The sequence below is a fragment of the Podarcis raffonei genome, chromosome 9, assembly GCF_027172205.1.
Source record: "Podarcis raffonei isolate rPodRaf1 chromosome 9, rPodRaf1.pri, whole genome shotgun sequence".
Taxonomy (NCBI): domain Eukaryota; kingdom Metazoa; phylum Chordata; class Lepidosauria; order Squamata; family Lacertidae; genus Podarcis; species Podarcis raffonei.
Genome location: NC_070610.1, coordinates 79,192,938 through 79,205,674, shown reverse-complemented (window position 1 = coordinate 79,205,674; position 12,737 = coordinate 79,192,938). Strand labels below are relative to the sequence as shown.

At 46.9% G+C, this 12,737-nt stretch overlaps 1 protein-coding gene across 7 annotated transcripts in view; it reads right to left on the bottom strand.

Annotated features, from left to right (window-relative positions):
* DYSF (dysferlin) overlaps positions 1–12,737 on the bottom strand; it is a 192,992-nt gene that overhangs the window by 72,165 nt on the left and 108,090 nt on the right. For all 7 annotated transcript variants that reach the window (XM_053402225.1, XM_053402229.1, XM_053402227.1 and 4 more), the window contains 3 exons: positions 11,612–11,689; positions 3,896–4,077; positions 1,607–1,747 (listed from right to left, as the gene is read on the bottom strand). In XM_053402225.1, the coding sequence (XP_053258200.1) occupies positions 1,607–1,747; positions 3,896–4,077; positions 11,612–11,689 (401 nt within the window). The remainder of the gene's footprint in view (positions 1–1,606; positions 1,748–3,895; positions 4,078–11,611; positions 11,690–12,737) is intronic.

Below are 12,737 nucleotides of genomic sequence, written 5' to 3'. Positions count from 1 at the left end.
CAGCAGGAGGCCCCATTAGCTAAAGTGGTGCTTCAGGTTAAGAACAGTTTCAGGTTAAGAACGGACCTCCAGAACGAATTAAGTATGTAACCAGAGGTACCACTGTAAGTGAACTGGCCCTTTCACAAGCAGATGGTCTTGGGTCCAGGGGGGACAAACCTGCAGGAGATTGCAAAGGAGCCACAGCTCAGGGGGATGACAACCACTTGCATGCAAAATAACAACAACAACAACAACAACAACAACAACAACAACAATAAAAATTTTATTTATACCCCGCCCTCCCTGGCCAGAGCACCAATCAAATCACAATAAAAACATAATGGGAGGGAAAGGGGAGGGGGGAAGAGAAACAAACCCCAATTTAAAATACAGGTTAAAATGCAATTTAAAATGCAGCCTCATTTTAAAGTAGCCCATAGATCAAAAACATAAGGGGAGGGAAACATAAGGGTCAGACCAAGTCCAAACCAAGGGCCAGGCGGAACAGCTCTGTCTTGCAGGCTCTGTAGAAAGATGTCAAGTCCTGCAGGGCCCTAGTCTCTTGTGACAGAGCGTTCCACCACGTCGGGGCCAGTGCTGAAAAGGCCCTGGTCCTAGCTGAAACCAATCTAACCCCCTTGAGGCAAGGGACCTCCAAAGTGTTGTCATTTGTGGACCTTAAGGTCCTCCACAGGGCATACCAGGAGAGGCGGTCCCGTAGGTACGTGGCTCCTAGGCTGCATGGGGCTTTAAAGGTCAAAACCAGCACCTTAGACCTGACCATGTACTCCACCGGGAGCCAGTGCAGTTGGTAAAGCACTGGTCCTAGGTTCCATTCCCCAGGGCATCTCCAGGCTACTAGCTAGAGCAGCTAAGCCTTATGGTAAAGGTAAAGGACCCCTGGATGGTTAAGTCCAGCCAAAGCTGACTGACCTTATCAGTAACTTTGAGCAGAGCCTTTTCAGTGGTAGCACCCACCCCCTTCCCACCAGACCTGATTTTCAAGTGGCTCTTATTATTTTTTCCCCACCAAGCCTTTTTCTGTGGCCACAGAGCTGGTTGATCCCAGGCTGCTGCGGCTGCTGCCTTTAACCGTATGAGTTTCCAAACAGTTTTATTCTGATATTTTGAAAGAAAGGAAGAAAGGAAGGAAGGAAGGAAGGAAGGAAGGAAGAAAGAAAGAAAGAAAGAAAGAAAGAAAGAAAGAAAGAAAGAAACGGTTTTATGCAATCATTTTTTGGCTATTTTATGCTAATGTTTTTGAATTTCTCTCTCCACATTGTGTGCTCTGCTGAGCAGCCCCGCAGCCAAAGAAACAATGTGTTTTTATAACAAGCAAACAAATAAATAAAAACCGCCACCTGGATGCCAAACGCTGCTCCGTAAACAAGAACATTCAATTAGGCTTGACTGGCTTAGGTTCAGGCAATCCGTCCTGAAACTCCCAAGGAGGTTGCAAGCCAGCTTGGAGTAGCTGAGCTCCCCCTGGATTTCTGCATCCTCAGAGACGGAAGAGGCCAGCCTCTGGGTTCTAGATGTGGCAGAACCCTTCTCAGGCCTTCGGCCGGTGCCCTGGGCAGCCTTCTGCCCCAACGTCCAAGACCCCCGCCTCCCCTCGGCTCACCTTCTCACGCTGGATGAGCTCAAAGGCAGCCAGGAGCTCTCCGGCGCCCCGGCTGCCCCTCCAGATGGGGTACCACGACAGCCGCGGCTTGTGGTCCAGGCTCGGCTTGCAAATACAGCGCCCCATGAACTCATCCGCGCCCTGGGGAGAGGGAGAGAGAGTCAGGCAAGGGGGACAAAGCAGCCACACACACGGTTTCACTGAAAGTGGGGGCGAATGCTCAGAGCGAGCCAGAAAATACCGTATTTTTCGCTGTATAAGACACACCTTTTCCCTCCTAAAAAGTAAGGGGAAATGTGTGTGTGTCTTATGGAGCAAATTCAGGCTGCGCAGCTATCCCAGAAGCCAGAACAGCAAGAGGGATCACTGCGCAGCGCTCCCTCTTGCTGTTCTAGCTTCTGGCCCTTCTCCCTCCTCGGAGAAAAGCCTGCAAGCGCCGCACAAACGCTCCACACGGCTCGTGAAAGGGAGCGCTGAGCAGAGCCTGGGATGCATACAGGCTCTGCTCAGCGCTCCCTTTAAATAATATTTTTTTTCTTGCATTCCCCCTCTAAAAACTAGGTGCGTCTTATGGCGTGAAAAACACAGTACTTATAAGGACAGAATCCTCATCGTCTTTGCAATTGAGCAGGACGTTCTCCTCAACAAGCCCCAATGAGAAGTGCAGGAGCATTGCAGGAGCTGGATACATGCACCGAGCGCATAGATGTGCTACATAAGCGACATGTAGATGCAATATACTTTATTTATTTAATTAATTAATTTTGTAACCAACAACCAAAACACAAACAGTGAAAACCCCCAGGCGGCTGATACATTGGGTATACATAATCAATAATAACATATTCAAATCAACCATATGTACACTTCAATATACCTTAACACTACTCCCTCCACAAGGTTTATTTAACTTTTAACATTTTAATTGCCCCAAATTGTTCAAACCTGCCCAAATAATTCGATATTTTCTCAACCCAATCCTCCTCCTCCTCGCTGACGTTAAACCCTTTCATTTTATGTATCTTCACAGTTAGATATTCTAAGATTATAATATTTTTTTCAATTTTTCCCTCCCTTATAGATGAGGGGGTTTGCTTTTGTTCATTGCTATGTAATTTTGTGTTATTATCTTGTAAACCACCCTGTGACCCTCGGATGAAGGACGGCACAGAAATTGACAAGTAACAGTGTATATGCATGCTAAAAAAGAAAAAGGAAGTGCACAATTAAACAAGGGAATTTGCTTCCACAAAAGGCACCAACAGCCTGCAATGTTGATACCTTTTTTAAAAAAAGGATTAGGCAAATTCACGGAGGAAAGGGCTATCATCGGATTCTCCTAGCCAGGATAGCTCTGCTTTGCCTCCACAATCAGAGGCAGCGATGCTTCTGAGTCGCAGTTACTGGAAACTACAGGAGGGGAGAGATGCTCTTGTGTTCGAATCCTGATTGCAGGTTTCCCATAATGGGCAACTGTTCAGCCACAGTGAGAACAGGATGCTGGAGGGGCTGGACCCTAGGCCTGATCCAGCAGGATGCTTCTTATGTCCTTAACTATATTGCCACTAAACTTACCAGAAAAATAAGAAATCAAGGTGACAAACTTTTTATAAAAGAATGGAAATGGTTTATTGAACCATTTACGTTTTTTATTATTCAAAATTATAACAAGACATATTATCCAAAAACATATTATCCTTGTCCCCCCCCATTTTTCCTCCCTCCCCCCACCCACAAAACCCACCCACCCCCACCCCACCCCCTGACTTCCCTCAGTTCCAGACTTTGGTTTCTCTTAAGAATGCTGTTTTCTGCATGTTACAAAGTTGTATAGATCCTCAAACTATTTAACTGACTATTATCAATAAAAAGTTTGTGAATGTTTATTCAAAAGGTTTATTGAACCATTTACAAACAAACTGTAAACAGAGAAGAACATTGGCAAGATTATTGTAATAACCTGCAGTTTTGTAAGAGTATACATTTAAAGGAGATGAATAAACGATTAAATTAATTTGGAATATGCAGAAAACATTAATAAATAAATTTAAGGAACTGGAGAAAGAGGGAGAAGAAGTCGAGTTTCGAAATGTTAAAATGACAGTAAAATTATTGAAATGTATAAAATTGAAAATTGTAGATTTTTTTTAAAAAAAACTATATTACCACTTTTTGCCCTCCTTTGAAAGCGGCATACAAATAAATATATTCCTCAGTATCCCAAACAAACCTTTGTTGAGATTAGCCGCCCCATTTCCCCGGTCTATTCTCACGTTCCCATCCACTTACATAGGTGTCGTGGTCGTAGATTTCAACCACGATGTTGGGAGGGGACTCGGCAACGTTCTGGGGGGCTCCATGGATCTCAATCTCGTGGAAGATCAGGGTCTGGTCCCAGGTGGGGTTCAAGGTGTTCTTCACTACCACCGTCTTCTGGCTCTGGTGTAGGAAGGAGACGGTGGCGTAGGGATCTGAGAAGGAAGAGAAAAGGGAGGCGGGTCAAGGCAAGGTCCGTGATTCAAAAGGTTCACGTTCTGCCGCGGACCAGGATCAAGACTCAGAAAGCTCTACATAAACCAAAAAAACCCAAGCCCCTTAAATTTCACATGGGGGTCTGAACTGGGGGTGACCAAGAATGAGACCTCAGGGTCCACTGTGGATCGCTTGGTGAAGATGTTGACCTCATGTTCAGCGGCCGTGAAAAAGGCAATTTCCATATTAGGGATCATTAGGAAAGGAATTGAAAACAAAACTGCCACTATCATAATGCCCTTATACAAACCCATGGCATGACTTTGTTGGGAATACAATGGTACCTCTGGATGCAAACGGGATCTGTTCCAGAGCCCCGTTTGTATCCTGAGTAGAACATAAGACGCAACTGCGCGAGCGTGGGTCGCGTTTTGCCACTTCTGCGCATGTGCATGACGTCATTTTTAGCATCTGCGCATGCACGAGCAGCGAAACCTGGAAGTAACGCGCTCCGCTACTTCTGGGTCGCCGGAGAGCATAACTTGAAAATGCTCAACCTGAAGCACATTTAACCCGAGGTATGACTGTACCATGTCCAATTCTGGTCACGCCATTGCATTTATATCACACCTTTTCCTTCAAGGAGCTAAAGGTGGCTGACATGGCTTCACCTGTTTCCTCATTTAATTCCCGCAACAACAACCCTGAAAAGTAGGTTAGGCTGAGAGGGCGTGGCTGGCTCAAGGACATGCAGCGAGCTCCATGACCGAGTGGGGATTCGAACCCTGGTCTCCCGGGTTCCAGTCCGCACTTTACGCAGCACTTCCTCGTGCAGGGCAGAGTTTGACTGTGGAACTCCCTGCCACAGGAGACAGTGATGGTCACCAACTTGGATGGCTTTAAAAAAGGATTATTTTTTTTACAATAATATTTATTAAATTTCATCAATAGACATAAGAAAAAAGAAAATATACAACAACACAACAGAAAAGTGAAAAAGAAGAAGAAGAAATAGCAAACTTAAGATACCTGAACAGAAAAAAGGAACTCAATGAATTCATTAAAATGCATTTTCATAAACATTTTAGTTGACTTCCTCTAATCTCCTCCATCTGAATTTCCTCTTAATTTGAATGTAGCAGTTTCCAAAATCCAATCCTTTTACTCACAATTTCCAGGAGGGATAGTCCAGATTTCTTTTTCGTTGGAGGAATTGGCCGCTCACGATCGCCGGACTCAGAGCTTCGCACTTTGAAGGAAGCGAGTTGATTCCCTAGTGCCACCGTCTCCAACCCCGCTCACTCTTGGCGCTCTTTTTTAGGGTTTTTTGGAGCGCCGCTGTGCTCTAGCGGCTCACCCCCATCTTCAAAGCACCAGTGCCCTTCCCACGAAAGGGCTCCTGTCCACCATAATCGGGTGTGCCAACCGGAAGCCTCGGCTTTAAAAGAGACCAATTCATGGACGAGAGGGCTATCGATGGAAACTAGACACGATGGCTGTGTTCTGCCTCCGTAGCTGGAAGCAGCAATGCCACTAAAAACCGCAGGAAGAGAGAATTGCTCTGGTGCTCGAATCCTGACTGCAGGATTCCCATGGGCATCTGGGACTAGACTAGAAGGGCCACTGGCCTGATCCAGCAGGCTCTTTGTATGTTCTGGCCAGCGTTAGGGCAACCTCCAGCTCCCTTGTCTTCTGTCCAGGGTCCTGATGTCTTGCTTGACATCCTTGACTTCTGATTGTGGGCACTCACAGTTCCAGACTCCTTGGGGACTGCGCATGCATGCACACAATTGCCAGGGCCCTCCTGAGTCCTTCAACCGCCATTGAGGAGCGGCTCCTTGAGACCCTCCTCAGAAATGCTGCGTGAATAAATGAGCTATTTCTCCGGGAGCTTTGAGACCAAACCCAAACGTTGCTTCTGGAACCATCCAGCAAGGGCTAAATATGGACACTTGCAACACGCAGCTGTGTGCAGCTATTTTGTGGATGTGATTCAACAGTGTGTGGCAAATTCAGTCTGTGCAGTTAAAGCGTATTTGGCGCTTGCAGAACAAATCCACTTTAAAAAAATGGACCTTGTGTGCTAAGGAAAATGATGGTAGAAAATAGGGATAAACTGCTTGAGCTGACATCTTATGACTCCCCTCAAACCAATGCAAACAGACCACCATGCAAGCTCAATGGATCGTCCGGGTACCACCTACGAGTCTATTATTCTCTGCAATGCGTATGCCAAACGGAGCCCATCGCCCGTGCCGCCTTTGGGAGCAGAAACACAACCAGTTCCCGATTCTTATAAGTGCAGTTCCTGTTACTGCCAGCTTGCACACGGTGCCACCTTTATTTCGTTTGTGGGGCTGGCGTTTCCTTTGCCACTCTGTGCCTGGCTCCAGAAACGAGCATTTGAAACCCAGCACTTTGACCTACAGCCTGGAGGGCACCAGGCCAGCCGGGTGCCCACTTTGTGCCATGGTGCCTGGAGTGCCGGGCTTCCCCCACTCCTTGCCTTGGTTGGCATCCCAGCCAATGTACATCTCTAATGAGCCAGGCGGTTTGCGATACGATCAGCTACAAGAGGCCGAACTCCTGCTAGGAAGAACATGTCTTTCTCAGCCGACGCTTGTTGGGTTTTCCAGCCCGGGGAAGGTTGAATGCACTACGATAAACAGAACGTTAAATCCTTTAAAAAGGCCCTTTGTCTCAGCTTTGTATCCACACGCGGTTTTATTTTCATAACCACAAAAAGGCTCGGCCTTCAAGGGCTCCTTTATGCTTTGTTTGAGGGACGGTAAATCACAATCCCACATTGTGGATGTCTGCTCCCTCTGTTGTCATTGGCTGCCATCCACCCAAGGGAAGCGACTCCCACCCGGGCCGGCCAATCAGGAGAGATGAGATCACTCTGGTTTGGATCCGAGGCAATAAACCAGCAACAAACAAGAAAAGGAGAGGGGAAATAAGGGGCTCATTGTAGACACGGGCGAGAGAAGGGATCCCACGGGGTGGAAAAAAGTGGGTGATCATTGGGCTGGTCCCAGTTCAAGATCGGGGTTGGAGCAGGTTTCCACTCGATGGTTTCCCAGTCCAGTGAGTCAGAAAGCGCAGAAGGAACGTGCTGTGCGCTCATCATCACGAAGAAGGGCACATTTCAGGCTTGAGAAAACAAATCCGACCCGTGACGCGTCCTATAAGGGCTCCCTTTTTCAGTGGAAACTCACAGCGAGGCCAAACGCAAAATTGCCAGTGAGAAGAGTTTGGCGATCTCCTCTCCCTCCGTGGATGATAACTGGCCCGGAAAATTTTGTTCCAGCGGATGTGCTTCTGCACAATTTCTAAATTAGAACTGTGAATGGGGGGTGGAAAGATTTTTCCGAGGAGGAAGAAGACAACAAGGTCCAGAAGGGAGCTGGCTGTGCTAAACCCCAAAACTGATTGGGGTTCAGCCTTCAGGAACCTCCCGTGTCAGGAGAGGACCAGGGAGACCTGAGGCCCATCTCCCCCTTCCCATCCCAGTTCAGGAGGAGATGGCGATGCCAAAGGAGAATTGTTCCTCTCCGCTTCCTCTCTGTGCACTTAGAGAAGCACAGGACTTTCCCAAAAGAAACTGTAGGTTGCTTAGGGCGCTGGCAATTGGAGCTCCACAAGGGGGATACTACACTTCCCAGGGTTGGGAGGTGCTGTGAACGAGAGCCAGTGGTGGTCAGAGTGTCGGACTAGGACTTTGCAGAGACAGGGGTTCAAATTCCCGCTCAGCCAGGAATCTCACCTTGGGGGCCAGTCAAACTGCCTCTCAGCCTAACCTACAGGGATGTTGTGGGGATTAAATGAGGAGAGGGAGAGCCTTGGCTGCCACCCAGAGCTCCTCAGAGAAAAATGTGGGTGTTATGTACTGAGTTGAATAGGATCCAGAATGCAGCAGTCTGATTGGTCCAAGGACAATAGGATCCAGAATGCAGCAGTCTGACTGGTCCTAGGACAATAGGATCCAGAATGCAGCAGTCTCATTGGTCCTAGAACAATAGGATTCAGAATGCAGCAGTCTCATTGGTCCTAGAACAATAGGATCCAGAATGCAGCAGTCTGACTGGTCCTAGGACAATAGGATCCAGAATGCAGCAGTCTGATTGGTCCTAGAACAATAGGATTCAGAATGCAGCAGTCTGATTGAACCACAGGAGCCACCCAATCCAGCTCCAGGTGGAAGTGAATCCACAACCTGATTGGCCTACAGGAGAATCCCGGAATTAGCCAATCATGTGGGGCCCATTGTGTAAATAATGTATATAAAGCAGACATTCTGGGGGAACTTTCATTCCTCCTCACCAATATGAGCTGAATAAAGAGCATGAAATCCACTCTCGACTCCCAGTATATTTCAGTGGGATATCAATGCAATCTATTGATCGATCAATGGTATGAACGCAGCCCAAGTTGCTGCAAGGGAGGCTGTGAGCAGCCAGGCCACTGTGAGGGCGAGAGTGGGGAGTTTGCCATGCCGTTCTCAGCAAGCCTAGCTTTGCAAATCCGGGAGGGAGACTCCTGGAGCTGCTTCACCCCTCCAAGCAGCAGCTATCAAATCCTCAAAACAGTCCATCAACGGTGTCTCCAGAAATTTTTACACACCACTTGGGAAGACAGGCCAACTAATGCCAGTGTACTGGAAGAAGCAAAAATCACCAGTGTTGAAGCAATGATTCATCAGCATCAACTTCATTGGACTGGTCATGTTGTGCAGATGCCTGATTCTCATCTTCCAAAGCAACTACAGTGGTACTTCAGGTTACATACGCTTCAGGTTACAGACTCCGCTAACCCAGAAATAGTACCTTGGGTTAAGAACTTTGCTTCAGGATGAGAACAGAAATCATGTTCCGGTGGTGCAGCTGCAGCAGCAGGAGGCCCTATTAGCTACAGTGGTGCTTCAGGTTAAGAACAGTTTCAGGTTAAGAACGGACCTCCGGAACGAATTAAGTACTTAATCCGAGGTACCACTGTACTGTATCCCGAACTTAAAAACTGAAAGGAATTTTTTTATTTTGTTTCAACTATGGCAGACCAACACAGTTACCTACCTATAATTAAAAACTGAAAGCGTAATGCTAGTGGTCAACAAAAGAGGTTTAAAGACAACGCAAATCTAAAAAAGTGTAGCATAAACACTGACAATTGGGAAACACTGGTCTGTGAGCGCTCCAATTGGAGAACAGTCTTTACCAAAGGTGTCATGGGCTTTGAAGACGCTCGAACTCAGGACAAAAGGGAGAAGCATGCTAAGAGAAAGGCACGCTTGGCAAATCCACACCGTGATCAACTCCCACCCGGAAACCTATGTCTCCACTGTGGAAGGACGTGTGGATCCAGAATTGGTCTCCAAAGTCACTCAGTGTTAAAACCATGTTTATAGAAGACAATCTTACTTGGCTACAGGGGATCGCCAAAGGAGAAGAAGATCCTGTTTGTAAGGCACCGGTTTATCTGGCTGAAAGCATCTGAAGTCTCAAAGTGATCCTGGCTTCTTCATCACACGAGGCAGTGAGCTGCAAACGGCCCACCTCACCCCCCTTTCACCCTGTAGGTGTTGACCTGACCTCAAAACCCAGAACTCCCCTCTCCCCCGGGCGAACGCCAATGTTTGCAAAGCGTTCCTGCCCAGTTCAATTGAGAATCTGCAAAATATTCTCTGTGCAGGGAGACGGCAGCATCTTGGACCGAATGAATGACATTTCCCCCACACGCAGCAAGCACCAGGAAACCTGCCATGTATTACTTTCTACAAACAGGCGTTTGTTCTTGTGAACAACATCCCGCACTGGGAGCCACAAAACACATTCGCTCACCATTTGCTTTTAAAAAAACAACACACACACCAAAAAAAACCCCACAACATCATTTTGTTAATCTAGATTTCCAATATAGATGGTTCCAAGAGAACCATAGGGCAACAAAAATATCAGAAACAAAAGCAATTATCTAGCAATAGTAAAAATGCAAAAAGCAGTAGATAGAAAGCAGTTAAAATCCCGGGCAATGTTTTTCTTTTATCTTTTTTGAAATGTCTAAAATGTGGCTATCCGGGCAAACTGAGATCTGGCTTAATTTTTTAGTTGAGAGAACTTTACTTTCACCAGTCTAAGAATACTGGAACATCAGCTCCATATGCCGTTTCCATCCAGGCACTTTTAGAGAAAACTACAGCCCTTCACACACCTCCAACAACCCCCGGTCCTTAAACTGCCGGCTCATTCCTGCACACTTTTCATTAATTGCCCAGAAGGAGAGGAACCAAATGCCTTTCTTCACACAGAGCAGAGTTAGGGCTAATCCACACATACCTTTCCTCCCTTTTTTCCAGGCACAGCCCGTGCTTTAAAGCTCCATGTCCAAGTGCCCTTTGTTTTGCTCTGAGATTTCCCTGTGAAAAGCTGCTCTCTAAAGCTCACTCAGAACAAACATCAAACCATGGAAAAGTCCAATTGATGTTTGCTCCAATGGAGCGATAAAGAGAAGGTTTTCGCAGGGAAATCTCTGGAGGGGGAAAAAAGGAAACACTTGGACACAGAGATTTTAAGTGCGGACCGGGACCTGAAAAGAGTGAGGCAAAAGTAAGGTCCTGAAACAATGGAATTTAACTTCCATCGTCAGACAACATGTGAAAACGGGCCAAGAAAACGCTCCCAGGTGACTAGGAAGTTTGGCAGGCTACTTCCATTCCTGCACAGATGGGAACTGGTCCATTCATCTGCCTTCCTTGGCAAAAGGTCCTCAAGACCGACATTTTTCAGGAAACAAGGAGCTGCAGTGCCCTTTCAGCATCAAGGAATGCCAGTATCACACAGGGTGCTGTGCCTGGTAGCACTTTGACCTACGTCAAAAATCCCTGGGAGTCTTGTTTGTGCGTTGCAACCAACCAAATGCAACCTTCCATGCTCTGGGCTCCCAAATCTCTTTGCCCCGCCATCAAGAACAAACAAACAACTTATCCACATGATGCTGACACAAAAACTCCACACGTACACTATGCGAAAGAATGAAAGATCACTAACCCCCCTTCTTTCTCCATATATCTCTCCCCCCAATAAGGTTGCCATATTTCAAAAAGCGAAAATCCGGACACAAAGGTCCTTGAGCTTTTTTTGCAAAATCTGCCCCCCCAAAAAAGAGGAGTTTTAAAGCTATTTTTTAGGAAATTCATCAAAACATTAACACTTTCAATATGGGCTGCCATACGCCCAGGTTTCTCCAGGTATTTTAACCGACTTTAGAAAATTCCACCTGGATGACATTTTCAATGGATAAATCCGGGTTATGTTCAGGAAATCTTGGACATATGGCAGCACCCCCCACCTCAAAATGCCTATGATAGCCGCGTCTCACATGAAATGTAAATGACCTGTAGAAAGGACAACTACGAATTGAAAACAGAGATAATATACGGACCTTAGTTATCCATGAAAATATTTCAATACAAACAAGTTAACAAATAAAATAAAGTAAAATCCCAAGGGAGCAATGCAATTTAGGAGGCGTGCTTACCTGAAAAGCTGTCCTTATCCATGGCAACCAGATCCCTCGCTTGATAGATATAACATCGCAGGTGGTACCTGTTCCCATCTTCAAGGGAAAGAGGGGAAATGAAAACAACAAATTATCCAAATTCATGCCGGAGCTTGAAAACCAAACTTGCAAGACACAGTTTTAGAATAGCATTCCGTTACAGCACACAAAGTGAATTACAAAACTTCACAACCTCCAAGGCAGGGTGATGCCATCATCGGTGCCAACTCCCGGGGCCCTGGGTGCCCAAGCACCCACAAAATTCCCCATGAAGGGGCCGGGCACCCACAAATTTCAGTGCCAGGGCCATACACACTGCAGGGCACCCACAGACATGGGGCCAAGTTGGCACTCCTGATGCCCACGGAGGAGGAGATGTCTGTCAGTGCCGCCTCAGGCAAACTGGTGTCCTTTGGATATTTCGGACTGCTCCAGTCATGGGGGAGGAATGGGGTTTGGGGGCAAAAGGGGTCTTGTGGCAGGAGCTGTTGAACCTTCCACACACCCCAACAAACACACCCACCCACCTATGGCTCGCCCACTCAAGTCCTCATTTCTTCAACAAAGAAGCTGTGCCAGAACTGGGCCTGGCTGGTGGTGGGGGGCTTCATTGGGGAGGGAGAGAGGCTATGGGGAGAGGCTATGGGGAGGTGAACATAAGGCACAGTAAGGATTCAACTTTATATGCCACTCCTGATCCAAAATTGGAGCCCTGGTTTATATACTGCAGGTGTGGGTTTCAGCAAAGGGGCACATCGTCTCCCCACACAGTTTGGCCAAAAACATGCACAGTCCCTGAGCACCAGGGTTGTGTCATCCTAGTCAGATCTTCTGAGAACTGCAGGTTATTCTCTCTCTCTCTCTCTCTCTCTCTCTCTCTCTCTCTCTCTCTCTGGTGATTGCACACCCAGATATTTTTTTAAGGGGCTGGTTTGCTACAATCATGAAAAATTTGCTTGTCTGATTGATTTGAGGAATTCTCTGAGCCCAGAGTAATCCCATGTTTCTTTTGTCCAGCACAAGCAGAACCCCTTCCCAGTTCCCATCAACATCCTCTCTCTCTAAGAAGCCCAATTAGATGCATTTGGCAACAGAAGCAGACTGC